Source organism: Aulonocara sp. 'chitande type north' Nkhata Bay, linkage group LG23 (assembly GCF_057382095.1).
Source record: "Aulonocara sp. 'chitande type north' Nkhata Bay isolate Kocher_YH1m ecotype deep benthic linkage group LG23, A_spYH_male_GT1.1, whole genome shotgun sequence".
In the NCBI taxonomy this organism is placed as follows: domain Eukaryota; kingdom Metazoa; phylum Chordata; class Actinopteri; order Cichliformes; family Cichlidae; genus Aulonocara; species Aulonocara sp. 'chitande type north' Nkhata Bay.
In genome coordinates this window covers 38,074,384-38,101,428 of record NC_141365.1, presented here as the reverse complement: position 1 = coordinate 38,101,428, position 27,045 = coordinate 38,074,384, and the positions used below count along the sequence as shown (strand labels likewise).

At 39.9% G+C, this 27,045-nt stretch overlaps 1 protein-coding gene across 1 annotated transcript; it reads right to left on the bottom strand.

Annotated features, from left to right (window-relative positions):
* Positions 1-16,517: 16,517 nt before the first annotated feature.
* slitrk5 (SLIT and NTRK like family member 5) lies at positions 16,518-24,465 on the bottom strand. Its single transcript, XM_086282245.1, has 2 exons — positions 23,831-24,465; positions 16,518-21,894 (listed from the first exon to the last, which is right to left on the bottom strand). The coding sequence occupies exon 2, from the start codon at positions 21,834-21,836 to the stop codon at positions 19,209-19,211; it is 2,628 nt and encodes an 875-aa protein (XP_086138371.1). The 5' UTR covers positions 21,837-21,894; positions 23,831-24,465; the 3' UTR covers positions 16,518-19,208.
* Between the last annotated feature and the right edge of the window lie 2,580 nt (positions 24,466-27,045).

Sequence of the window (27,045 nt, the reverse complement as noted above, 5' to 3'; positions counted from 1 at the left end):
AAGAACCAAAAGGGGGAACCAACTAAGGCAGACCATGAAAATACACAGAAATAGAAGGCAGGTTAGATGGCAGAGAACAAGGGCGAACACAGACTAAATATACACCCAAGGGAGATGAATAGTAAGTCAGAGGTGAACTCAATCAAGACAGTAATGAGGATGGGAGAAGGGAGAAAAAAGAAAGTAAAGAAAAAAAAGCCATATAAAGATCTAACCTACTAAATTAAACAGGAACTATGTGGGAAAAGGACAAAGAAAAACTTGCAGGAAAACACACATGAAGTAAGGGTCAGATACAAAGACGGAAACAATTCTGGACTGTGGATTATAACAGAAAATAAGAATTTATATTGAAGTGGTATTATAGCCATAGTCTGCTGCATGTATATCTGATTGTCTTGACTAGGGGTTAAGTAGGGCTTAAAGGTCATAATTTAAGCAGTGACTGACTTTGGCCTATGTTAAAATCCTCTTCAAAAATTCTTTGTTTTCTGTTTCTTTTTGCCACATTGTATATCCACATACAGTGTTTGATTAAAACAGTGAACAGATTCATTGTTTTTCACTTTTTGTCTTTTACTCACCAGTATTCCACAAGGAGATCCTTTACAATGACTATAAATGATAAATCAGTGGTGGATCATGTTTCCCTAACCTTAGACGGACAAAGATGTAACAGATCTCTGCTAGACTCACTTACAGTTGAGCATGTTAAATTCCAGGCATTCCTTAAAATATCCCCTCTAAAGATAGCGTCTGTGATGGTAGACTGAGCAGGGAAGGCAAACAGAAAGGGCCTTTAAACTGTTTTTTTTTTCCAACCTCTTAAGCCCCAAGGGGGTTTCTGAGCTTCCTGCTCGAAAATGTAATGCCCAAATTTAATTGATTATTTCTCTGCAATTACAAACTCTGTCCTTACAATCTTGGTATCAAAATAAAGCTAACACTTGTGATATTTCATCAGAGGTGTAAATATTGAAGCAGATATTACTGTGTCAAAGTTACTGAGACTGGAACACAGAAGAAGTAAGTAGATTTTATCCTCACCTAATTTATTTTTAAATTTTTAGCATATAACCCTTTTAAAAATATACCTCAGATCACATTTGGTTCCAGAAATTCAGTAACCAACATATAAACATCATCTGTGCAAAGATTTATGTTTCTAAAGTGAAACAGTGGAAAAATTACAGCCCTGTCAATACATGAATATCCAGACGTTGTACAAAAATGTCCAATTTTGGCACACAATTGGACACCACGCCAGTTGATTTTTTTCAGAAATTAAAAGAGCAGACATTAATAAATTTTATTAACAGGCCTAAAAATGCTTTTTTTTAAAATATTTTTTAGAAGACTTAACCACACATTTACATGGTAATGGCCCTTTTCTGCAGTGCGCATGGAGCGTTTAATTGGTCTGGCCCTTCAAACTCCGAGGGGCTGTAACTTTGGTTTCTTTTGGTCAATTTGCGTAATTGACACCTCTTTTTAATCGTTTGAGCCAATAGATTCACAGTAACGAAGTGACGTGAACTATTGGTTGAAGTTCACGTCACTTGAACCAATAAGACATTGTAATGCCAAAACCCACGTGGGCCCAAATTTACTGCATGTGGCGTCTGTCCAGTCAGGTGTCTGAAGGTGGGTCTAAAATGGAGGTTGTTGACGGAAAGCGGCTCTGATGCGGCGAGGTAGGCATGGTTACTACTGATAATCATGTGGCTACCGGCTACCGGCAAAAATAACGGAGGAAATCGGAACGGTAAGCCAATTTCTGTCTTAGCGCATTTGCGCCGCTGTGTGTTTTTGTGGTCTTCTTTTGCGGCTCATTCAGTGAATTTTGGTCTGATCGTGGTGAAACCTGGTGTGTGGAGTCAGTGATAGCTCTGGAAGCTAACCAGCCTGTCTTTAGCTGGTTACATGAAGTCTGAAGAATTTCTGGTTGGGTTTTGTTTGTTTAGCGGACTTCTGCGCATTTACGTAACTGCTCGTTTAATCACGGCTTGTTTTTGGTGTGTTTGGTGGTTGTAGAAATGGTTTATATGATATTTTAGCTGAGAGTCTAAGGTTTCTGTGGATACCACACATATCTGGACTTATATTTCTCAACCCGCGTTATAACCGATTAAACGTGATCTCCTCCTTTTTGCCGGGGGAATGGGGCTTAAGTTAAATTAGCTTTTTTTTTTCAGCAGTGCAGCATTACTATAGTGAAGATATGTTTGTCCACAACTGAAGATAAACTAAATACAAAAAACAATGATAATAACAACAATAACAGTAGTAAAAGAATGAAAATAATAACAGGACCCCCCCGGCAGTGTAGCTGGCCTGCTCACAGCTAATGTCTGGCAATATGACTGTTATTTGAACTCCTTCTTGCAGTATATAGACAGTAGTCCCGACAATCCTATTTAAACATGTCATCAACTTCTACCAGGGGTCTATACATATTACCCAAAACACTGTGGCAAGAACTTAAGTGGGGAGAACCTCAATCCAACCTGCTTTAAATCAACATGTCTCCCAAATGTTATTGGTCAAATGTCCATGTACTGAACAGTTCAGCAAATCCTGGGTCCAAATCATTGTTTATATAAAAGTTATGTTGCGTAATTTAGATGTTATGGACTAAGCATGACCTAACCATCATTACCTAGCCAAATAGTGCAGCACAGTGTATTCATGTGGTTTTGATAAGTGTTCCTAATCAACATACTCTACAGGCTAAAGATCACTAGTCTTGAAAACAGATTTTCCATCTTCACCGCGTACATACAGAGATTTCTCTGATGACTAAATCTTTTAGTGATGCTATAGATGAGAAATTCCCAACTGAGGAAGATTATTATTAAATTCATTCAGAGTTTTGGGGAAAATTTCTGTCTTTCTGTAGATCCAGCCTTAACTCTATACTCAGGAGTGTTAAAGCATACCCCTGATCAAATAGTATTTGAGTGTGTAAAACTCCAGGAATTTGTCAAACCATATCCTTACAAATAATTTTCTTGGGATCACTGATTAGCTACATGCTGGAAGTTCACTTGGAGCATGAGCCTTTGCAATTATTTCCATTAGTGAATCAAGTCTGAATATGGAGACTTCTCCACATTCCATTGATTATTCCATAGATCATGTGAAAAAACCCAATGTCTCTACAGTTCTTTAAAATGAAAGAAATGCTATTCTTATTGTAGTTATTCTCTTTTTTTGTTATTAAAAATATATTTACAGACTTTCACAAAGTACCCCTACACTCACCCAATGTTACTTTGAAAATACTCAGAATTGGTCATCAAAAAGACATTTCAAGTCTCTTGAGGCAAAAATACTTTTTCTATCTTATCTAGTTTTTGCTACTGGATTGTTTTAAATCTCTAACGTATGCTCCAACAATCTGCAAGTGTAAGGTTTAGACAGCTATAATGTGGTTTTCAGAAGGTTTTTATCACCATTTGGAGAAAATTCTTACTAACATGTATGCATGAACATGAATTTGAATATTTCAAATTCTCAAAGCATTTTTACCATCATGAAATATCACCTTGTGACAGGAAAACATTCCCTGTGTTGTTTGTTTTTCTTGTGTTGCCAATGTTGGGGTAATATAAATAGAGTCAGCCTTTTGCCTTCTTTTGTATGATTGCAGCGAGTGCACAGGCATGCCAACGGGGGCGGATATGTGGAAGTAGTTATAGATTCATCAGATCTGGTTTAACAATTTTTGGCGATGGATGCTGCTGATGTGATGCCCTTGAGCAAGATGGTACCGACAATTTGCTTTAAGTGGGGAACTGTGAATGCAAAGCAGGATTTTGCTCAAAAAAAAGACGAGATGAATTTTCACCTGTGCATTCCACAAAATAACATTATTCCCAACATGATCAGACTTCAGGTAAAATAGTGTTCAAGGAAAACCACCAACATGCCAATTGTGATTGAAAGAAATCAAAGATGAAACCACAAACTTCTTTTTTGTGTGTGCATGTTCCTTCACTTATTCCTTATAAATCAGCACCTACCAGTCCAGACACTAGTATTCCTCTCTGTTTTTCCAAATGAAAAAGCCTTTTGCGGAATTAACTTCTTCTCCAAGACATGAAGAGTGATGACACTCTTTGATGAGTGGCTTCAAAACAAGAAAATCTCATAACGAGATGGAGAGAAAAAAAAAAAGAGCTACATATTAAGACCTGAGATCAAAAACTAGGTCTCAGAGATAACGCTCTAGCTATGGCGGGTCTTGTGTTTATAATAGCCTTCTTGGCTTTAATTATTACCACATAAGTAATCTCAGAGGCACAAATTGATTATATGAATTTTTCACATTAAGTTGGAACCTACAGGGACCCCAATTTCCACAGCATTTGAACATTATCCTCTTTTGAAATCAAGTTTTCATTTAAAAGCTATTAACGGGTTTGGAAACACACAAATGAATGTTTAAGGCACAGTAGTATGTAATTATCTTGATATGAATTATTAATTTCATCACACTGTAAAATGAATAAATGCAGTAGCTTCAGTTGAAGGACTGCGAGGCGACAGTAGGAGGAAGATGATGGTGCTGATGTTTGACATTTGGATCAAATCTATGTATTATTCATCAACAGTTGTGTCCATATTTAGAAATTTATACTCCAATGACAAGCAATGCACACAAATGTGGCAATGAAGTGCCATTTTTTCCTAACAGTTGTTTACCTCATTTTTATCATCATTATTATTAAAATTATTTTTGCTTAAGTGTACTTTAACTGAAATATTGCCCATGCTCCATTTTAAATTGGATCCTTTACAGAGCACAGAGGTTATAGGCTGGAATCATCACATTAAAAACTGGCCAGCTGCAAACTGGCCAATTGTGGAGCCATTAGCAGTTAACATTTTGTCAGCAGAAAGAAGAAGAAGCGTAACAGGCTTTGATTTACTTATAGAATTCATTTTTTGCAAGTTTTTTGTGCATTTAAGCAATTTCTGTGGGTTCTCTTCTTGCAAATGTGAGCAATAAAGCCCAGATTCAAGCATAATGAAAACCTATAGATATTATCTTATCATTCATGATCCATATGGTCCTTATCTCTAGTTAGAGACTGGTGCACTTATGCTGACAGAGTCATATTCACAGCCTTTAACATTTGCTAGCAGCAAAGGCAGTGTAAAAATGAGAATGTCAACCCCAAGAGCAAAAATGGACAGACCTTTTACTGCTGGCCAATTAAACCCCTCTTTATTTTCTACAGCGAGGAAGGATTTTTTTTTTTTATGTGGAAAAAGTCCTCACTGAGGTTATATCTACAGAGGAGGAAATTGTTTGCACCCATGGAATGCATTTTTACCACAGGTCACTGTGTAAACCAATTTATATTGCTTTTTGAGTCATTTTTCATAAAATACTGTTGCAAAGTGTCAGCACAAAAAGCGATAGAGACTTTACAATGTCCTTCAAAATGTCAGTGAAAAATAAACTATTCTTTCTTGCTGAGAAGAGTCATCACGCTGTTTCTAGTCAGATTGATTCCTCCCTGCTAATGGTTTAATTTTGGCATAATTCAATAACCAGATTCTCCCATGACACCTTACACATTTATATGGAGTCTATAATAATATCTTGACAGTGAGATGAGCTGGGAATCTCTGGTGGATTAATTTGGTTCTAATTCCTCCTGTTAACACACTTAAACATGGCAAATGCGATCGGATACACAGCAATGATTTCTTCCTACTGTTTGCATGGTGCCTTGTTGTGAATCAGTTGTTGAACTCGTCTAGTGGCCACAAGGTAGAAATTGAACATTTTAACATAGGGTTTAAATCCCTGGAGTTTTGGGGTAAAACTGAAAGTCGGCTGCTTTGATGGGTGGCACAGGGCAGAAAAACAGTTAAAATAGGTTTTCCTAAAGAATGTACATGTGAATAAATAGTTCTGTTGAGCAAACCCTCAGTAGTAGAGGTGCTGTAGATCAGATAACCTCAATACTAAAATATCTCAGCTGATGGCTCAGCTTCTATATCAGGGGTGTCAAACTCAAATACACAGTGGGCCAAAATTCAAAACTGAAACAAAGTCGCGGGCTAACGTTAATATTTATTGAAATATATTTATTCCTCCAGATATAAGAATGAATCTTTTCTTATGGACTCAAACACGTTTTGCTGAAAAACTGAATATGGAACAAGCAAAGCTTAATACTAAACAATATATATATTAGCTGTATAATAGCAGTAGGCCAGCTCTGATAGTAATTTGGTATGGCTTTGCGGGCCAAATGTAATTAGGCTGCGGGCCAGAGTTTGACACCTACTGTATGTTACATATGCATCCAGTTAGCATATCTAAATAAAGCTGCTTTTGCACTACTCCTGAGGCCGGAACCTTTTCGATTCAGCTGGTCTTCTTAATTTCATTCTTTATTTGTTCAGATTACTGCTTCACACTAACACATTACACACATTACACGCTAATTCAACGACGGTTTCCACACTGTTCTACACAGCCAGTATTAATATTCCATAAATTCCATACACTCTGTCCCGCTTTCTCCTGGATCAACATCTCATCTGTGACCCGTTCATCTCACTACAGTCAGCTATATATTTGTCTACCAATCACATCTAGCTAGCTCTGGCTCACATTATAGCAGCCTTCATCACTATGTGTTCCGAGCAACCAGGGATACTGTGAATGTTAAGGGGAGCACTTCACATTGATTTCTGTAGGGGTCAGAATTGATTCATTAATGGTTCTAGCTATAAGTCTTTGTATTTTTTTGTCCTCCATACCCCAGAATTCACTATATGAAGAAGAAACCATTTTAGGAGAAATCATGAAATATGAGATGATGGGGTTTTATTTAACAGAGTATACAGTTGCTGTGCAATGCAAGCCACTTTGCAGCCCACCACAGGTCCTTCTTGTCATTCTGTTCTGACTAATCCAATATCTATTGTCATTGTTATCTGTTTGAGGGTTCTTGCTGCTGCTCTTCCTACATCAGCCAATTTGCATTGTTTTAGCCTCACCACTGGTGCTGCATATCTGCAAGCTGATTTGCAACCCCCATAATTCTTTTCATGTCGTATCTAACTTAAATAAAGCCTTTTTTCACTCATACTCATATGTCTTCTGCTCTATGTATTGCTGCTTGCTCTTTGCTATCTTTGATGTAAATATGCTAGAATAAGAGGATAAAACACATTAATTAAGTCCAAAAACAGGTAAAATAGATTAACTAGCAAGGATAGAGTTGGGACCTTCACAGCGGCAACAGGCCAAACCAAAATGTCACCATCTGCATGAAAATGCTCAAATTGCAATTAAAAGTGAAATGCTACAATTAATACGTGAAGCAATGTGAAATGAAGATAAAACTACCAAACCCAAAGCATCTCAGTAAAAAAGCCTCACCATTGCAGTTATTTGTATTTGTGGTCCTGTTCATTCTTTCTGTGAGTGGCAGGCTGATTCCTCCTATAAAACCTAGCTGTTATTTGGATTTTTTCCCCCTTTGGCACAGTGTCTGGATCAATGCCAATGATGATGCATAGTGGACAATATTTGAGCAAAATAACAAGGAGGCATGTGCAGCTTTGAAGATACAATATTTCCTTACATGTACACGTCAAGCTGGATGACAAACAGTTATTCACCAGTCAGCTCGCAATTCTTCTTATAAATTTAAAACGGCTGCACACTGCATCATTCGTCACCTCTATTTGCTATTTATTCTTCACCATTCAGCCTTTGTGAATTTCATTAAACTACTCTAACTCCCTGCTCTTCATGCATGTAGCCTACACACACACACACACACACACACACACACACACACATATTCGCAGGTACAGCAGAGAGAACATCACAAGTAGCTGACGTCAATAGTGTTGTAAGAGCTCTCAGAGCCCTTCCACGGGAGCCATTTTTTAACAAGCACACCCACACTCTGCCAACTTCAGCCTCGCTATTGTCTAAATACAAGCAAACTGTCACTCCCTGCGATCTGGGAGGAGGACACAGTTGGAAAACAATAGTTTTCCCATCATGACAATTCCATTTTAGATAGTTAAACCAGTGCCAAACTTTATCCTTTAAGCAGGTCCATATCTCATGAGCTGAAATCAAATAACACTGTTGGATTTTGGAATTGTCTCTTTCTTTCTTGCCAGTACTATTCAGTGCTATTTTCAATAGCCACATTAGTATGTCTCTCTCTCTCACAAGTGAGAAAATGAGTTTTTCTACCTCCCACCATTTCATTATCTGAGCAATCTCCCAGCGCGCAGTCTAATTCCTTTAGTAAGGCCCCGGTTTCTGCCGACTCCTCGCTGCACTTCCAAAGCCACAGAGATAGAAACAAAATGGGGACAGGAGAGAAAGGGAGCAAAAGATATAGAGAGAAAGAAGAAAAGAAAGAGCTAATTTTACAGTAAATCAGAAACCTGGTAAAGTGTGTGCTGCAGAGACCGACCCACAAAGACGCAAGCCACCCACATGCGGTGCTTATCTCACCCTTTCAAACTATTAGAAGCATACCTCCAGAGAGCCCAGTTTTACCAATAACAATAAAATATAATTGTGACCCAAACTCATACTAAGTAAATACATTTTCTGTTTGAAGAAAATTAAGTGAACCCGTAGGGCAAATAATCTTATACAGTGCTTTAAAATGCTTTTGGATAGCAGGTCTTTCAAAGAAAACAAATCACCCAGGTGGAGGAAGTGCACTTGTTTAAGACGGGCATTAAAAGGAGCTTTAAAGAAAGTGATTTCACAGCAGAAAATATAGGATACAAAGCATATATGAGACAATATATTTCCCTTTGATTTTTAGACCTAGACAAAACAAAATGTACAGCAGGGCTGTTGAACAGGCAAGTTGTGTTGAAAAATGCAGCTAATTTCCAGTGTAAGGAGTATTTGGTGTCAGAGTGTATCACATTATTGAATAAAGTACTGAAAAGGTGCATTGGTGCGGACTAACTAACTAACTAGCTAATGTGAAATGCCAAATAATATCACTTTGCCCTGTGCCTTAATGCAATGACGTATCAACAGTTTGTGGTGGGCCTGATTGAAGCATTGTAGTGGGCTGCTCTGTTTAAGCTGTTAAAAACTGGTTCTTCATATATCACTGACATTCTGCTTATGCTACTTTACGGAAGCAATTTTTTAGCCTTATTAACGCTCTATGCCCCGTCCCAGTGATGGATAGCCAGCAGGTTTCTGCTACTGTTTGTGTATTAAAACATTTTTGTGCACATTACATTCTGACATATTTAACTAATATCAAAACCTAACACTAAATCTGGAATAAAAAAAATCTGATGCATGTCAGTAAAATATGCAGTATTTTATGTTCCTACTCCTGAGTCACCTCAAATGCTTTGGCTAGTGTTCGTATATATTAAATGTAGTCTGTCAGCCCGCTGTTTACCTCAGCTGTCAAAATAGTGGGTGTAAAGTCTTCACATCTATTTAGTGTTGAGCAGACAGTAAAACTTTGTGAAAGGAGTCTGATACAGGATGGCGAGTCAATAAAACTCACTGCGGAACCGAGGTGAGCTATTGAGGACGTTTAGCCTGTGTTAGTTACACAAACTTCCTTTGAAATGCTGCTATCAGGCTTAGATAATGAGTGAATAAATGTAATCAAACTGTTTTTCACAAGGAAACTATAATTTTCAAGACACTCAAATCTAAAATTAGCTGCCCTAATGCTAGCTTAGCTGTTGTTGTTTTTGCCAGCCTGTTGCTATTTTGGCCAGCTTGTCATCAGTTATTTGTGATCTTTAAATTATTTAAATTAAAACTAACTTGCATTTTTTAAAAGTATTTTTAGCCAAATTTAGGTGATTCAAATGTTCATCAGAGTTCCCCTTTCTTTTGGAATTGTCAGGAATCTGGGAAATGCTAATATAATTATCTTCTGGTATAGAGGGCGATACTGACTTAAAAAATACATAAAGTAAGAGCCACACTTCAGTCAACTCAACTCAAACTTGGCTACAAGTCACCTGAATGCTATATGTACAGTTATTTAAACAAGCCTACAGTTTTTCTTATGATACAAGCTACTAAATAGGGTTACTGATTAAATGCACTGGGATAGAGTAAAGGCAGTACAGTCTCATAATGTGGTCTGTTATTGATTTTTTTGGAGGATTGATTTGTGTTCCCTTTTAGGATGTTGCAGGCCTGATTGACAAAGTTCACATCCATCCTTCAGGCTCTGTTTCACCCATGTATGGTGTACTCAATTAGGAATTTTGTTTAACGTCCTTTGTCTTTGTTGGTCCTCTGGCGTTATACTAATAGTAGTTACTCATTTGATTAGCCAGTTGCAACCAAACCCCCTGCACCCACCTAGTTCCCATTTCTTGTTAGTGAAACATTTTGATCCACAAATCTCTGCAAGAAATAAATCTAATACCTAAATAGCTAACAGCTATCTAAGACTGGCTACTACAAGAGTATTGTTGAGAAATTAATTCTTTTTGAGATAATAATTCTGCAATGAATATCTGCTTTTGTGAGCTTTTTGGTTTCTGTGGAGCTTTACCCACATGAGTCCTAAAATTCATGCTCAATTTTGACAGATTTCTTTTTTAAATCTTTCTCACAAGTCTTCAGGGAAAACTTTAAAGTCACTTGAGTAACCCTTTCATCCTCTCAAACATCTCAAGCAATTCCAAACCGGATGGAAAAACAAGTCTAGATCATAACAGTGATGTCCCCTGGCTCGACCTTGTTTCCCGCTGCTGTCAACTTGCATGACAAAATTCCCTAACAATAACCTGACAAACATGCATTTCTCATGCTTTGTTGATCACAGATAGGCCTTCTTTTTTTTTGTTTGTCAGTAAATTTTCAAGCTGATGACACACATGAGCCAGACCAGGACAGGGCAAGATTCCAAGGTGTTCACCCACAGACACAGATGTATATAGAAGCACAGTACCTGGACTGACTCTACTTAAATGACTTGACACTCTGAAGGAAGCCATACATCAACCTGTTGTTTTTTTGGCCAGGCATCACCAGGCTCGGCTGGGGAGTCAGTAATGCTATGGTTGCCATTTATCAAACAACAGGGTTACTGCAGCTCTGGATCAACGGGTGCAGCCGCCATAAACAAACAAACAAAACGGGAGGCCTGATGAATACAACCAGGCTGCCCGGTGGGAACTGAAAAGGAGGATAGGGTAAACGACGGAAGGAAGGGGGAGGCAGGCGTGTTATGGAAAGAAAATGAAACCATGAGAAAAAAAAAGGGTGCAAAAAATGACTAAATAAAACATGAAACAACATCTTCGTATCTCTTCAAATACACATAGTCAGTGATATAAAGGCAGCTCTTTAAAAGCTTTGATCACACATATCTGTTGGTAAGTATCAAACTCCATTTGTGTCAGCTTATCCCTCGATTTTTCTTTTTTTTTCCCTCACAGCATGGGAACAATATATGGTACTCTATTTATAGTATTGTACATATGCCACACTGGCTCTCAGCATAATTGCAAGCCACTCTGTATTCAGGATTACCTTTCACATTGAATTGAGAGGGGTGGGGGTGCCTCTAATGGTAACAGCAGAATAAGAATGACTTCCATTATGTTGTTTTTTAAGCAAAAGAGGGATTTACTGCTATGTCATGCCATGTCACATGATGACATTAATGCATGTGCACACACGCAGACATACATGCACACACAGGATTACAATAGTAAAGTATTCTATATAAATAAACTATGCATACATAAATAAAGACCTAATTCCAAAACACATGAAATCAAACTTGAATGCTTGGCCTAAAATCTGACTACAGGGAATGAAAGTCAGACTATCCTGATGGAATTTTGACATGATTGAATGAACCCGTAGAAATCTGTGCTCTGTAGTTTCATCCCTGTCATTATAGCCTTTAGGTTATAGCCTTGGGATCTTATTTCCTTTAGTGGGATGTTATTTGTGCTCATGAGTAATCATGTTCAAACAAAACATTGCAGAGAGGATATTATGCATTATTCCTTAGGGACATGTTGGTGGAAATAACATTCAGGCAGAACCTGAAGCACATGATGTGGGCACAGATTTTAATCTTCCAAAGAAAAACAGAGGCCTGTCAGTATATTCTGACTGTGATTCCACGAATTCAAGCTTCATTTCCTATATTTTTACTTTATATAGACTTGATTAGTCACACATGTTCAACTGTTTGTTAATGCATATATCTAATCAGTCAATGACATTGCAGCTAGTTGATGTTGACCCTATTTCTAGGGTTTACAGAAAATGGTCAGAAAAAGAGAAAATATCCAGTGAGCAGCTGTTTAAAATGTCTTGTCGAGATCAGAGGACAACAGCCAAACTGCTTGAGCGTATAGGAAGGCTACAGTAACCCAAATAACCACTTTTTACATCCAAGATATGCAGAGGAGCATTTCTGAATGCGCAACGCATCGAGACTTGAAGCAGATGGGACACTACTCCTGACAGCTAAAAACAGGACACCGATGTTACTGTTCAACCAGCTCACCAACACTGGACAACAGTAGATTGAGAAGACTTACAATTTCTTTTTTTGCTGTGACTTTCAAATGCTAGTCTCAGAATTTGGCATAAACAACATCAGTGAAACAGCCTACCTGAGTAGGCTTGCTGACCATGTTCATCACTTTATGACCATCTTCTCACGGCTGCTTCCAGCAGGAGAATGCACCAAATGGTAACAAAACTCAAATCATCACAAATCGGTTTGTTGAACATAACAATGAGTTGATTTTCCTCAAATGGCCTCCGCAGAACACCGTTGGGATGTGGGGAAATTGCAGATTCACAAATCAGCAGATGACAAATCTGCAGCAACTGTGTGGTGCTATGTGTTATCATATGATAATGGACCAAAATCTCAGAGGAACATTAACACCTTGTCAAAGCTGTGCCATGAAGAATTATGGAAGTTTTAAAGGCAAAATGAGCCTAATCTGGTAGTAATAAGTGTATGTATATGTAGTAACATCCTAAATTGAATACCATAATCTTTTGGATGAAAAATTATGTAAGGTGAAGTTCTGCTAATTAGTACAGCTGCTTGCTTTGCTAGTAAACACAACATAAAACAAGTTAACACATTGTTCAAGTGACAGTTGGTATAATATTTCTGGCCTTTCATGTCGTTAGCTATTTTAAAAAGAAAGCGTGCAAGGAAAACATTGTGATTTTACCACGCCCCAAAGGAAAATCATTGTTCATTTCTTACAAACATTACATAGCCAGACAGTTTGCAGATGGACAGAAGAACCAACAAATCAATTCAAAATTATACAAATATATCTGTCACATTTTGCCAGCATGCATATCACAAAAGGGTGAAAAAATGTTCTCAAACCAATTATATAAACAGAATTTAAACAACAAGTAGCCTGGTTTGTTTGGCAGATGGCATCGGAGTCTGGATCCAGACTGTGCAATGGATCGTTTCTTAAAGTTTATTCAGCACAGGCTAGACAGTAAGGCTGTTAACTTAGAGGCTGATTAGCCCTGAAAGTTGGTAAAGTGTTCATGGAACAGAACAATTATTTTATTTGGATAATAAGACATAAACGTCTCATTTTGAGCAGTCATTATACACAAGCCTAAAGTGCTCTGTATTTTTATGAGCACACGCTTGTCTGTATACAGATTTCACTGTGTTTGGGTGCTTGACTGACCCTTTTAATGTTAACACATTTACCAATGTTAGAAACACTTCATCCATAATGCATTCTGACCATAAAGCATCCCAGTGACTTCCATTGTGGATTCACACAAGACCACAGGAACAAACACCTCATCACCTGCTGAGTGTTAAACAGCAACTAAAGGCATAAAGAGGAAAGAAAACTGATCAGTAATTATAGCAATGTGAGGTAGAAGAGGAGGTGTAGTAGTGGGGGTAAAAATCGGTTCAATGCTGATGAACATTTGAGCATTTCTACATGCCTGAAGGAATTCCATTAACCACTCTGATTAAAGTAATCATTGGAGCCATCGGTGCCTGTCAGATGCCATCCCTGCCCTCTCAATTACCCAGATCTCCTTGAACTCAATTGCTCACATCATCAGGGAGACCGAGTGGCAGGAATGCAGCGAGGCAGCGCTGAGGATGAGGTATCTTCAGCAGGGGGTAGGCGAGGCCTCGCCCGAGCATATGGAAAATGTCCACCCTCTCTATTTGTCTCCGTATAGAGCAGGCAGCCGCGCATTGGCCTAATTATCATTTAAACATGTTGTTGCAGCGTTAGGTGGTAAACTAAAAGAGAGACAATGCATACAAGCTTAAAATAATGAAGCACTTGCAGGGGTATCAAACACATGGCTTTGGCGCCATATGTGGCCTTCCAGGGGGGCCAATTCAGGCCAACTGGATGGCCTTCAGATCTAGTGACTGTTTAAATAATAAAAGCAAATAATACTACTGTTTATTTGTGAAAATTTTACATTTTATAAAGGCACAAAACCTTTAAATGTAATGTACCTGTAATGACAAGTACATTACATTAATGTGAAAAAAGAGACGTAATGATTGATTAACTGAATAATTTTTTGCTAATTTTGTTTAAAAAAAGCTTATTAAATGTGGACATGAGTTTGAAACCCCCATTTCATATGATAAGAAACAAAAATAATAATTTCATCAAAATAACACTTATTTTTAATCACTTTTGTCAATGTTTTTTTCATCAGGCCAGCAATTCAATAATACAATCCTTCAAATTAAAAGCCTTATGAAAAAAATGTTAAAGAAAGAAGGAAATCATCAAATGTATCATCAAAAAAGTTGATGTGAATTTGTGTTGTTAGAGCTCTCAGGATTTGAAACAAAATGATTCAGCATTAGCCATTCAAATATTAAATATTTTTAAAACACCATTTGCTACATATTCATTTAAATTTTCTACACCGTTTTGGCCTAACAAAAAAAATAAAAATAAAAAAGCAAATACATCTTTTTTTGCTTTTTTTAACACAACACATTTTGACAAGCCATTCATTTGCATAAGAGCTCATTAACACATAAGCAAGACAGTCTTTATAACTTTTCACAATTACTTTGTGGTAAATTTAATTCAAAATGAAAGTATACGACAGGTAAAAGGACTGAAACCTAATATTTCTACTGAACACTGTTTTTGTTATGTATGTGAATCTACACACATTGCTTATGTATAAGCAATTATGTATAATCAAGACTGTCTTCATTGTTTTTGACAATTGCTTTGTTGTAAATTTGATTCATTTCAAATAAAAAAAAAGACTTAAAAACAATAAAAAGTACGAGGGCTTAAAGCCAATGCTTTCATTTTACTTTGTATTAAATCCTGAATTTGTGGAATGCTTTGAATTTTTTGTTGCTTACATGTAAATATATAAAACATCTTGAAAAATTATTCTTATGCATAACAACTAATAATGCATAATCAAAGTTTTTACTGTTTATTGAAGTCCTGGCTTTAATGTACTTGAATACTTTAATTTCTGTTTATATGATTTAGTCAATAAAATTGTTCAGAAGCAAACTAAACAGTACATATTTTGCATTATGGACACTTAAAAGGCAACATGATACATGTGCAGTACACAAAGAGGAACTGGAACTGAAGGGGGCCTTGAGCTTTCTTTTGCCCCTGGGCTCTGTAGTAGGTAAACGTGGCCCTGTGTATGTGTAGCATCAAGCTGATTTTATTTACCATAAACACAAAACTCTGCCAGTGCCATCTGATCAGCTATGAAATATAATCTTAGCATAAGTCTGCTAAATCAAATCCAGAAAATGTTTAATTAGCCGGGTATTTTCATACACTGTTAGAAAATAATTGCCTCCAACTAAAAGTCCATGTACCGAAAATAGCAGAATGATGAGCCAACAACTTCACGCAGCTTGGACGGGTTTCACGCGCTGTCCCACTCTGATTCAACATTGATTAACTCTCAAATGGTGTGAAAGCAGAAGGAGAGTGTCTCTCCCTCTGCTTTTAGTTTTCTGAGGAAAAAAAATCTTTTAAACAAACTTAACCAGTGTCTTCTGAACTTTCCTTGCTGCAAGCAAAGCAAAAGAGTGAGGCCTCTGTGACAGCTACATCTGCACCTACATCACGCCTTGTGTTGCATCAGCCCTGCATCAGATTCCACACGGTGAGTTTTAGCCATAAATCATGGGGGCTCGTGTGTAGCATGAAGCAACACATTTGGAGATATTTCACCTTAGAGCTTCATTCCTCATCTGAATACAAATATTGACCACTGCAGAAATCGTACTGTTTGTGTGAGGGATTATTGCTGAAAAACTTCCACAGCCGCTGAATGCACTATATAGAAGCCTGATAGAAGGCTATAGACTAAATAATCCGGGAAAGGATAATAATAATAAACTCTTTGTCCTTCCTTGATGCATCCATTTGTGTACCTAGAGGCCATTGGCTGGTTAAAAGCATTATTTCAACTGGAAGTAGTCCCCCCCCCCCGCCATTCCCCTCTATCAGTACGCACACACACGTGCACATTAAAGCCTCCTGCAGTGGGATTCTCAGTGCATCCATCCCCCAATTACGCCAGGACAGAGTGATGAACGTCCACACTGGGAGTTTGGGCTAGAGAGATGTGCATATGCACGCATATGGTATTAACAAGCCCATTTGGAATACATGATTCAGTGATTATGTAATTGTGCTAAAGCGTTTTGTTTTTTTTTGTTGTTTTTTTTTTCTTTTTTCTCTTGAACGTAGCCAAATCATCCTGAAGAATACAATACTATGAGTATTATAATAATAATAAAACAGATAAAAAGAAAAAGAGCCATCTGCCCGCATTTTAAACAATTTGTCAACGCACTGCTCAGATCCTTGTTGAACCTCAGTAAACTATAAATGATTTCCTCTTTCAACATTGGCATCAGAAAAATAAATAATGTCAAAAATTGTCAGTACTGCGACATCCCATAGGCCACTAATACTGGGCAACTGCACGCACTTCTTGGCTATGATTCACATCCCCTGCTACATGTATGACACATCCACAGTTACACTCAGTTCCAGGACTCCTCATCTCCCAAATGGTGCCTTCTGTTCTCATTCTGGGCTTCTATGAAAAGCTCCAACAAAAGAAGAGGACCCAGAGCATTGGATTTTTTCCCTTTTTTGTCATTGAGGAAAGGCAGCTGGCACCGCATAGAAAACTCAGTACAGTTAAATACCGTAAAATAGACGTTTTCTAGAGGGAAAAAGCCGATTAAAATAATATAAATTCATAGTTATTCCTTTTGAGGTCAGAATTAAGTGTCGCATTAAGGTGTCTGATGTGGCACAGCCACCCGCCACCCCCGCCACACACACACACACAGACAGACACACACACACTTCTTCCATTCTTTTGATTCCTCTCCAGAAAGATCCGTGCCCATCTCAGTTCTGGAACACTGAATTCCTAAATGGTGACGCTTGCTGCACACTGAAAATGGTGGCACAGTGCATCCTCTGCATTTTTATAGATCTACTTTGCATATTGAATTTAAGTGGGTCAAGTGAAAAGTCAATTAACAAACAAGCACTTGAAAGACCGGAGAAAAAAAGCAGATTTTGAACATGTTTTCTTATATTTTTAAACTTCTTGACTTACAAAACTGTTTGCATATCAAACAAACCTATTACGTTTCGACACCAAAAACATAATCCAGCACATCTTTATGTTTCATACCCGCTGACTTTGCGAAGATGTTAAATGATGTTTATATAAAACACCTGCTCATCCATTGACAGACGACAATCTGGATTATGTTGTCGCGGTATAATTGCAGAAGGCCAGCCTTACATAATGGTCATTGATTAATACCCATTGATTTCAATTCTCACTGACGACGCAACCTCCACTTTAAGTGGAGCACGTATACACTGTCTTTATCTTCTTTAACTGAGTGCCCACCATAGTCTGATCTGGTCAGCCGATATATTGTTAACTGATTATGGCATAAAACAACTTTTAGCTGTTGGAAAACTCTCTTGATTTCACATCTAAAACCCACATGCTGAACCAAAAACCCAAATGGCCTCATTCCACCTTCAGTTTCCGCATAAGCACATTATATGAACCTGACATCATGTTTATTTGATGACAATAACATAGTTTGGTCAATATAGTGCAATAAGTGCAAAGCAATCAAAACAAAAGAAACCCATAATCGATAGAGAATTTGCCAATGCTCGTATAAAAATAGGTGTTACATTGATTAAAATGCCAGTATTACACAACATAATTAATACTTCAAATATCATTTATGAATTTTTGTTTTGATAACATATCAATCCTACATATTAAGAATGAATAGCCATATTCATTTTTAATATAATAATCTCCTTTATGAGAGCTCATTGAAGGCTAACTTGCCTTCCATTTCCAAAAAGTGCAGAAAGCATACAAAGACACTTCTTTTTTTTTTTTTTTTTTTTTCATCTTCTTCAAATGACGCAGTCTGTTTTGGACATTGGGGTGTGCCACTTTCCGAGAAACAAAAGAAAAGAAAAACAAAAAAGGAAAAAGGAAAAAGAAAAGCCACTTTTACAATGCAGAGCTACAGTAAATGAAACTAGAAACATAAGCCTTTTTCCGGAGGATGATGGAGTATGATGACACAGGTAATACTGATGAAGAATCAAAAGTTTTGAAAAGACATGGCAGATTATATCAATAAATACTTACTTACAGACTACAGCAGAAAATAGTCCTACACAGTTTTGATGATCTGCTGTACAATGTGTTGGGTTTTTTTTTTTTTGTTGTTTATTTGTTTTTTCTTGTATGTCCAGGTGTGATTTTTATAAACATTTCTTTTTCTGATTCACAATATATCGTATGTATGGTTATATTCCTGAAAATGAAGTTGGGTAAGATTTACCTGTACACTTACATTTTTGTGTGTTATTCAATCTTCACCATAGAAAAATAGATTTTGCATCATCAGTTAAGCAATTTTGTTCATCCATGTCTCGAGAAAGCTGTATCCATTCCTGTAATGTCATGTTTCTGAAATAAGAATAAGATTGTTCGGCACACCCCGTTTCAACTCTTTCTCTTTCGCTTGTTTGTATTTGTGCCAAGGCACCCTAGAAACTGAGCCACTGTTTCAAGGAGGGTCGAGAGAGAAAATGCTTCATTATGCTCACGACTCTGTTGCTCAGAACTGGCTAAAGGTGGTCTGTTTCTCAAGAACTTCGAGGTAATCAGGCTCAGACTGCAGTTTAGCTTTTAGCTCCAAATACTCATTCCTGTTGGGCTCGACATAAACAGTACTGGGTGCTGTGCCATAGAGCACTGTTTCTCTTATTCTCTCCGGGTGCAAGAACTGACGTCTGACATCAAAATTTGGGTTGTACGTGTACGACACGGGACCCGTATACTTGTACTCTAAATTGGCCCCTGCTGGGATTGACGGGATGGACTGGTGGGGTGACTGCTTATCAGGTTCAAGGATCCCTCTGAAGAAATGGTCTGCATCCTGCACAGGGGAAGGGTTTTCACGTGGCTCGATGGTGCTAACACTGTATGAAGGGCTCCTCATCGTACTACTGTCCCTCTCATCATCTGGGGTACTCCTGTATGTGACCTTGAGCTCATGGAGGTCACGGTAATCCTCCACTGTGTTCCCCTCCCTTGACCTGTAAATGGGATTTTTGCACATATGGCCCATTGGATGGGGGATATATTCATATACATGACCAGCCGGGGCCTTAACTTTAGGTCCAGAGCGGTTGCTGTAGAGGCTGTACTGCAGGTTAAAAGAGCTGACGTCGGAGTTGTTAGTGCTAGTACGGTCACTCTGTGACTTTTTACGCTTTTTCATGACCACAACAAAGAGCCCCGCAGCCACAAAGACAGACATGATGAAAACAAGCAGGAGGCTGAGGATGAGGACGGAGAGGGGGACGGTGCTGCCAGGGGGTTCCAACCTCCGAGTAGCACCTGTGGTGACAACGTGTTCGTCCATGGGCTCCTCCGTAGGTGGAGTTGGCGAGACATAGGCTTCGGAGTAATCTGGGCAGAGCTGCTCTGACGGGACAGAACGCAGGTCCATTCCTGTGTGGCGTTTTGGCGTCTTGCACACGACCTCATTAACCACAGTGCCTGCACTGAGCTGCTCGAGCCATATCTTCATCCCCACTATGTCGCAGGAGCATTCCCAGGGGTTCTCAAACAGATCTATCTGCAACAGCAGCTTGAGCTGATCCAAAACACCACTCACGGGGAGGTTTTGGAAATGGTTGTTACGCAGATTAAGCCTAGACAGGGAGAGGCTGGAAAAGATGCCCACAGGTAAAGTTTTCAGGAGGTTGTTGTTCAGGAAAAGCAGCTGCAGATTAGGGAGATAGCGGAAAGTGCCCGCATCGACCTCCTTGATTTTGTTGTACTCTAAATAAAGATATTGTAAGTTCTGCAAACCAAAAAACATTTCTCCTGTGAGCCTGTCCATGAGATTACCATTCAAATACAGCCTACGCAGGTTGGTTAAATCCCCAAAAGCCCGGTCGTGGATCAGAGTTATCCTGTTGTTTCCCAGGTGAAGCAAATCCAATCCAGTGGCGTCGACAAAATCTGATCTCCGCACCACAGGGATGTAATTTCCAGTGAGATACATTTTTTTAGGATTGTATGGCTTGGGTTTTAGGTCAGAAATGCTTTCAATCTTTCTCTCTTGGCAGTTGACATTTAACCCAATTTCAGATATCTGCAGATTACATGTGCAAGCAGTGGGGCAGTCCAAAGGCACAGGAGATTTGGTCTGAAAAGCAATGATGGGGCCATAGTTGTATGGATTGCCGCCTGGTATTCGGGAGGTGGGCTTTAACCTGGTTCTGTTCAATTGCCGTGTGCCCTTGGTAGGCCTGGAAGAAGACCTTAAAACAGCCGAGGAGGTGGCAGAGGCTGTGACAGCGGCTGGTGTGGTCTGATAGTATCCATTAGTGCTGCTAGGCGGCGCAGGCCTGACTGTGTCTTCTAGGGGTCTTCGTGGGCAGAGTTCCTGCTTTGACACCTCATCCAGGTCTCTTCCATGGAGCCTGAATGGCGTCTCGCACACCACTTCTCCCACCAGAGCTGTGTAAGCTATACTCTCCAGCCAAGCCTTCAGAGCAATGAGCTCGCAGGAGCAATTCCACGGATTCTCCTCCAGTTGTAATTCCACAACTTTGTCCATGTGCTCTAGGAGGCCAATATAGGGGAACATTTTTAAGCGGTTCCCTCTCAGATCCAAGTGCGTAAGGGGGACATTCCGGAAGATGTTGGGAGGAAGGGCAGAGAGCAGGTTGTCGTTCAGAATCATCACTGTTAGTTGGTGTAGTTTGCTCAGGGCGTTGGACTCTATGTTTGTGATGAAATTATAATCAATCTGTAGGTATTCCAAGCTCTCAAGTCCTTTAAAGGTTTCATCTCTCAGAACTTCTATCTTGTTGTTATTCAGGTGCAACCTTTTTAATCCCTGGAGTCCATTGAAGGCACCCGACTCTATCTCAGAGATATCATTGTTCCCCAAGTGCAGGATGGTCACCCCGGTGTAATTGATGAAATCATCGACCGACAGCTTCTTCAGGAGGTTCCCCGTGAGCAGGAGGTGGTACATGGAGTACTGGACAGGGCTGATCTCCGTCAGCCTGATGATCCCCCGGTTCTCGCAGCTCACCGTCAGGATCCCTTCCTTCTCCTCGCACGTGCACAGGTTTCGGCAGATCTCCCCATAATTGTCATACATCTCAACCAGCCTCAGAGATGATGCAATCAGAAGTATTATTTTTAGGATCCAGATATGCATTTTTCCTGGGAGAGGATGCCCCAGCTCACTCAAGTGCAGTACCAGTATGAGGTGTCATCTAAGGAGGGGAGAGAAAAGGACGAGTTGTGTTTTACACATCATGGGCACAGGTGCAATATTTACAGAAATGCAAATTTGCTCACTCAGAAGAGCCTAAAAGAGCAAACATTAGATGTATTCACACACATACACACGCACACACACACACGCACACACACGCACACATATTTTTCCAATATGCAGATGTGTTATGTCGGCATCATTTTGATTTTGAAAGTGGCAGAAAACAAGTTGCGTGTTTAACAACTACATGCATAAAGAATGTTGTATTTAAAGTAACACAAGTATCCGCTATTGGACGGTCACTGCGCATTTTTTGATAGCTCGCCTGAATTCCAATCCATCTTGTTAGAATAAGAAGAAGAAAAAGAAGAAGCTATCGCCATCCACCGTTTGCAGACTCGGAGATTCCAGTATTTGTTAACAGATGACAGTGGAAAAACGACAAACGACACTTCTTGTCAGGTAATCTCGAGTCTCATTCCTTGTGAGATGGGTGATTGTTGCATTTACGGTCTCTGTTATTATTATTATTATTATTATTATTATTTGTATGTGTAAATGTTTGTTTGTTTGTCTTTTCCTTTGACGATTCAAACTCACATTAAAACCTCGAGGATGAACTCCTATCTCTGAACTACAAAGATACCTCACTCACCCCTCATACCCGACGACTTGGGGAAACTGTCGGATCCCTTCTCTCCACCTCCACAACATGAGGATGAAAGACGGGGGGGTGAGGGGGGGGGTGTTTATTCCTGTGCTATGATTAAAAACCGTCCTCGGTGCGAATAAAAATAAAATGCCGGTTCCCTGATACCAATCGACAGGGACAAGCAGACAGTCCTCATCTCTGTAGAAAAATGGATACACATATATATATCCGACCTGCCATAGAAAATGTGAATATGAGCCTACAAGGCGACAGTCGCAGCCCTTCTTCTTCTTCTTCTTCTCCTTCTGCTGCTGCTGCTGCCCACGGGCGGAAAAAAGAGGAAAAAAAAGAAAAGAAAGATTGAAAAGAAAGAAAGGAGAGGAGTTGATCAAAGGCAAATCTCGCGGAGGATCTCTGATCCAAACTACATTTTGACGTGGAGTAGATAATTCTATAATCAAGTATTATGTATGGCATCTGCTATATAGAAGGTTACAGATCTCTCTCTCTCTTTCTCTCTCCCTCTCTCTCTCCGCCTCAGACGCGCGCGTGCACACACACGCGCGTGCACAGCAGACGCACACATTTGGGTCTGTGTGCGTTCCTTAAAAGAGCACAAAAGCCCACACATCGCTCCATAAATTCCCCCCCTCCTCCCAAAAATCAAAATAAAATAAATAAGCGCAATTTTAACGCACGCACACAGGTAGCCTACTCCACCACTGAGGTGTCAATCAAAATGTTTGAAATGTTTCAGTTTAACACCATTTCAAATAAATAAATAAATAAATATTTGTTTCTAAAAGCCAGGCTCACGGAAATAATGGAGATATAACTTGGAACGCCAGTGCATCAGCGCGCCTTGTCTTTGCAGAGCATCCGTGTGCGGATGCAGCAGGCTTTTTTAAAAAAACGGGATGCTCTAACTGGAGCGCAGAAATGCGGGCTCTGTGCTTGTTACTGGCACAGCGGCCGCAGACACCTTTCTTAAAAGCACCTTTAAATCCGGGATCAACTTCAGTAATGTGACTGAGGGTGGAAGCAGGTTTCAGCACCACGGAGAGATCCCCCCCCCCTCCACACACACACACACACACACACACACACACACACACACACACACACACACACACACACACACACCTATACACACTCACCCCTCCTCCTCCCAATAAAAAAAAGAACACGTTAAAAAGGCATAACGTCTCAGCTGAGACAAGCAGTTAAACCAAAAGAAAGGGGGGGGGGGGGGCAAGAAAATAAATCAGGGTTTTCTTACCGTGCTGATTCCGGTAAACGCCAAAACATGCTGACAATCACGGCTGTGTCCGGTCTTTTCCCCCCAGCCTCAGTGAAAACATGGATTTCGTGATTTCACTGTCCGCCCTTCAGCCGGATGGTTAAAAAAATAAAAGAAAAAGGAGGAAAAGAAAAGAAAAGAAAGAGGAAAGAAAAAAAATCAAGTCAAGTCTCCGCGGTGTTTAGCTCCATAAACCAGGCATGGACGAGCGCGGGTAACGTTCTCATTCACGCCGATGATGTGACAGCCTGCGCGGCGAAACGGGCTCCGGTGCTCTCCCAGCGCCGACTGAAATTAGCAGTGTCATCTCGGAAAAAGAGCCAAAACCAAAGTTGGAACATGGTCGGGAGGCGAGGGGGGCGAATAAAAACGCGGTAATCCCACATCAGACAGGACTTGCCGCATGCATTTTAACTGTGACTTTCATCCATGCGCACTGACGAAGGCTCAGAGAGAGGCACGAATCCCCCCCCACCCCTGTCTGCTGCCAGCGGTGCGGCTCCTACCAGTTTATGTATAGATCTGCCCAAGGTCTCTTTATTTCAATTGCCAGTGCGTCCAAATCGACCGGAGATCAATGTTCCTCCAGTTGCCTCCTCGGATGCGAGAATCCGATCCCCCCCCCTTTCCTCCTCTTCTCCTTCTTCTTCTTCTGTTTTCTGCAGTTCTGTTGCTCCTGCTCATAGGATATCCTATGTACGCGCGCGCTTCATCTTTCCACCCAGCGTTGTCAACTAGTGGAACTTGATCTCGGTTGGTTGGTGCAAACCAGCCCGTGCCCTGCAGCGAAGGACGTATTATGAAATAATTACCGTAGCATGGCAGTGAAAGTCACTCGTGAAAATGCATAAATCCCCCCCGATCTCAGAGACTGTCACAGCACGGAAATGAAAAGCAATTTAATGCGCGCAATAGTCTTTAAGGGGGGTGGTTTAGGAAGGGGAGGAGAGGGGGGGGGGGGGGGGGGGGGGTGCAAGCTGTGGTAATGTGGAGGAGGCGGGCTGGTGGTGCTGGGGAGGGGTGATGATGATGATGTGTGTGTGTGTGTGTGTGTGTTGGGGATGGGGGGGGGGGGGGGTGGAAAAAGAGGGAGGCTGGAGGAAGAAGACCCGTAGAGGGCAGCATAATGATGAAAAAGGTTTCTTGGCAGGACTTGCATTCTCAGGCTGCACTTTGTAACTCGCTGTCTTTTGATTTAGCTGCAACAACCATTTGATTTGTCACTCAGCAGCCATTTAGCTGTTATCCACCAAGCCTTCCTCCACGCTTTTGAAAGTCACAGCTGGACACAGTGGGAGCTCTTCATTTGTCATTAAATGGCCACAGTACCCCCCTTGATTTCCTGTTTTTGAGAAGTTGGGAGAAGATGGCTGACACCCATCCTGAACTGCTGAAAAGAACATTCTTTGAGGCGCCATCAATATGAATTCTTGGCACTTCAGGAATGTATTAGCTGCACATTGTTATCCCCTTGCCTCCTTGTACTGGACTTGATCAACCAGCCAGTTATAGTGAACTCAAAGCAGAAAAGTCCAAAACTGCAGTACCACAAATGCCACTTGAGGCTTGCTTCAAAAGTGAGTCAACCCCCATAGACCCCCATGTTAAAAAGGCCCAACTTTAACATCTTTACAGCCTTCTAAAGTTTTTTGTAAGAGGGCAGCTGTAAGTGTTTATGTATACATGAACAATTATAAATCAAATCAAATCAAAATTTATTTATATAGCACATATTAAAACAACAGTGTTGACCATAGTGCTTCACAGTCAATAAAAACATGAGACAGTTAAAACAAACAATAAAAGAGGACAACAGACAATAGGTAACAACGCAACAAGCTAAAACAGCCAACTAGACAGAATCAAAAGCCAAAGTAAAATAAGTTTTAAGACGTAATTTAAAAGACTGGATAGACTCGGCAGTGCGAATATGAACGGGGAGGTTATTCCAGAGTCTGGGTGCCACGGATGCAAAGGCCCGGTCGCCTCTCGACTTCATTCGAGTCCTAGGTTGTGCTAGGAGCCTGTGGTTGGACGATCTAAGTGCTCTGTTGGGATTGTATGAATGGAGTAAATCAGAAAGATAACTGGGCGCTAAATTATTCAAAATATTAAAAGTGAACAAAAGAATTTTAAAATCTATACGATATTTAACAGGGAGCCAATGTAATTTGGCTAAAATTGGAGTTATGTGTTCATGAATTCTCGTACCTGTTAAAAGACGCGCAGCTGCATTTTGAATTAACCGGAGCCGGCAAAGAGAGGAGTGTTGGAGGCCCGAGTATAGGGAGTTACAGTAGTCCAATCTGGATGTAATAAATGCGTGGATAAGCTTTTCAAGGTCCTTTAAAGGAAGGAACGGCTTTGCTTTGGAAATCTGACGCAACTGGTAAAAGCTGTTTTTTACCACAGTGGACACCTGTTTCTCGAGTTTAAAAGAGCCATCCAGGAACACTCCGAGGTTTCTTACAGTGGAATTATAGTCTCTAAAGGTAAATTTACGGTGGGTCAGAGAGGTCAAATGAACTGCAACTCGTGAAAATTCCAGCAAGTAGAAAAACACAGCAAAAGCACACTAAGTACAACAAAAGTTGAATAAAACGGAACAGAAATCACAAAAAATTGAAAATAAATGCTGTAAAAGTCATAATTAAAAACTCAAAACAAAAAAGAAGTGTTTGTGGGGACACAATAACATGATGGACCAGCTGCAGAAGTGACAGAAACCAAAGCTAAAGAAGGACTGCTGTGAGACAGACACGTTTAAGAGAAGCAGTGTTCATCAGTGAGGCGGAAAACAATGCATAGTAACATGGTTTGTTACATATAATACTGAAAATACACATTTAGGCTACGTCCACACTAGATAGATTTGAAAACAGCGTTTTTGTCTGAAAACGCTCCACGTCCACACTAGCGTTTTCAGTCGTTGTCACAGAGTTGTGCGTCCAGATTGAAATGGTCGAAAATGCTTACATTCCAGTATTGCGCATGCGTGAAATGCAAGAAGATTCCGCCTGCCTCATTTCTGTCTGCCGTTTATTTACTTTCCAGCTCTTTGAAACATCACGGCAAAATGTTGAGGAGAAGCACCAAGTTTTTTAAATGGACTAACAATGAGGTGGAGTTGTTGCTGCGAGTAACACAAAAGTACAAAGTTGCAAAAGTGAGTGAGAGTTAAAGAATTTGAAGAA

What these genes read in the sequence shown, in the direction of transcription:
- slitrk5 (XM_086282245.1), bottom strand. Translation starts at nt 21,836, where the DNA reads ATGCATATCTGGATCCTAAAAATAATACTTCTGATTGCATCATCTCTG.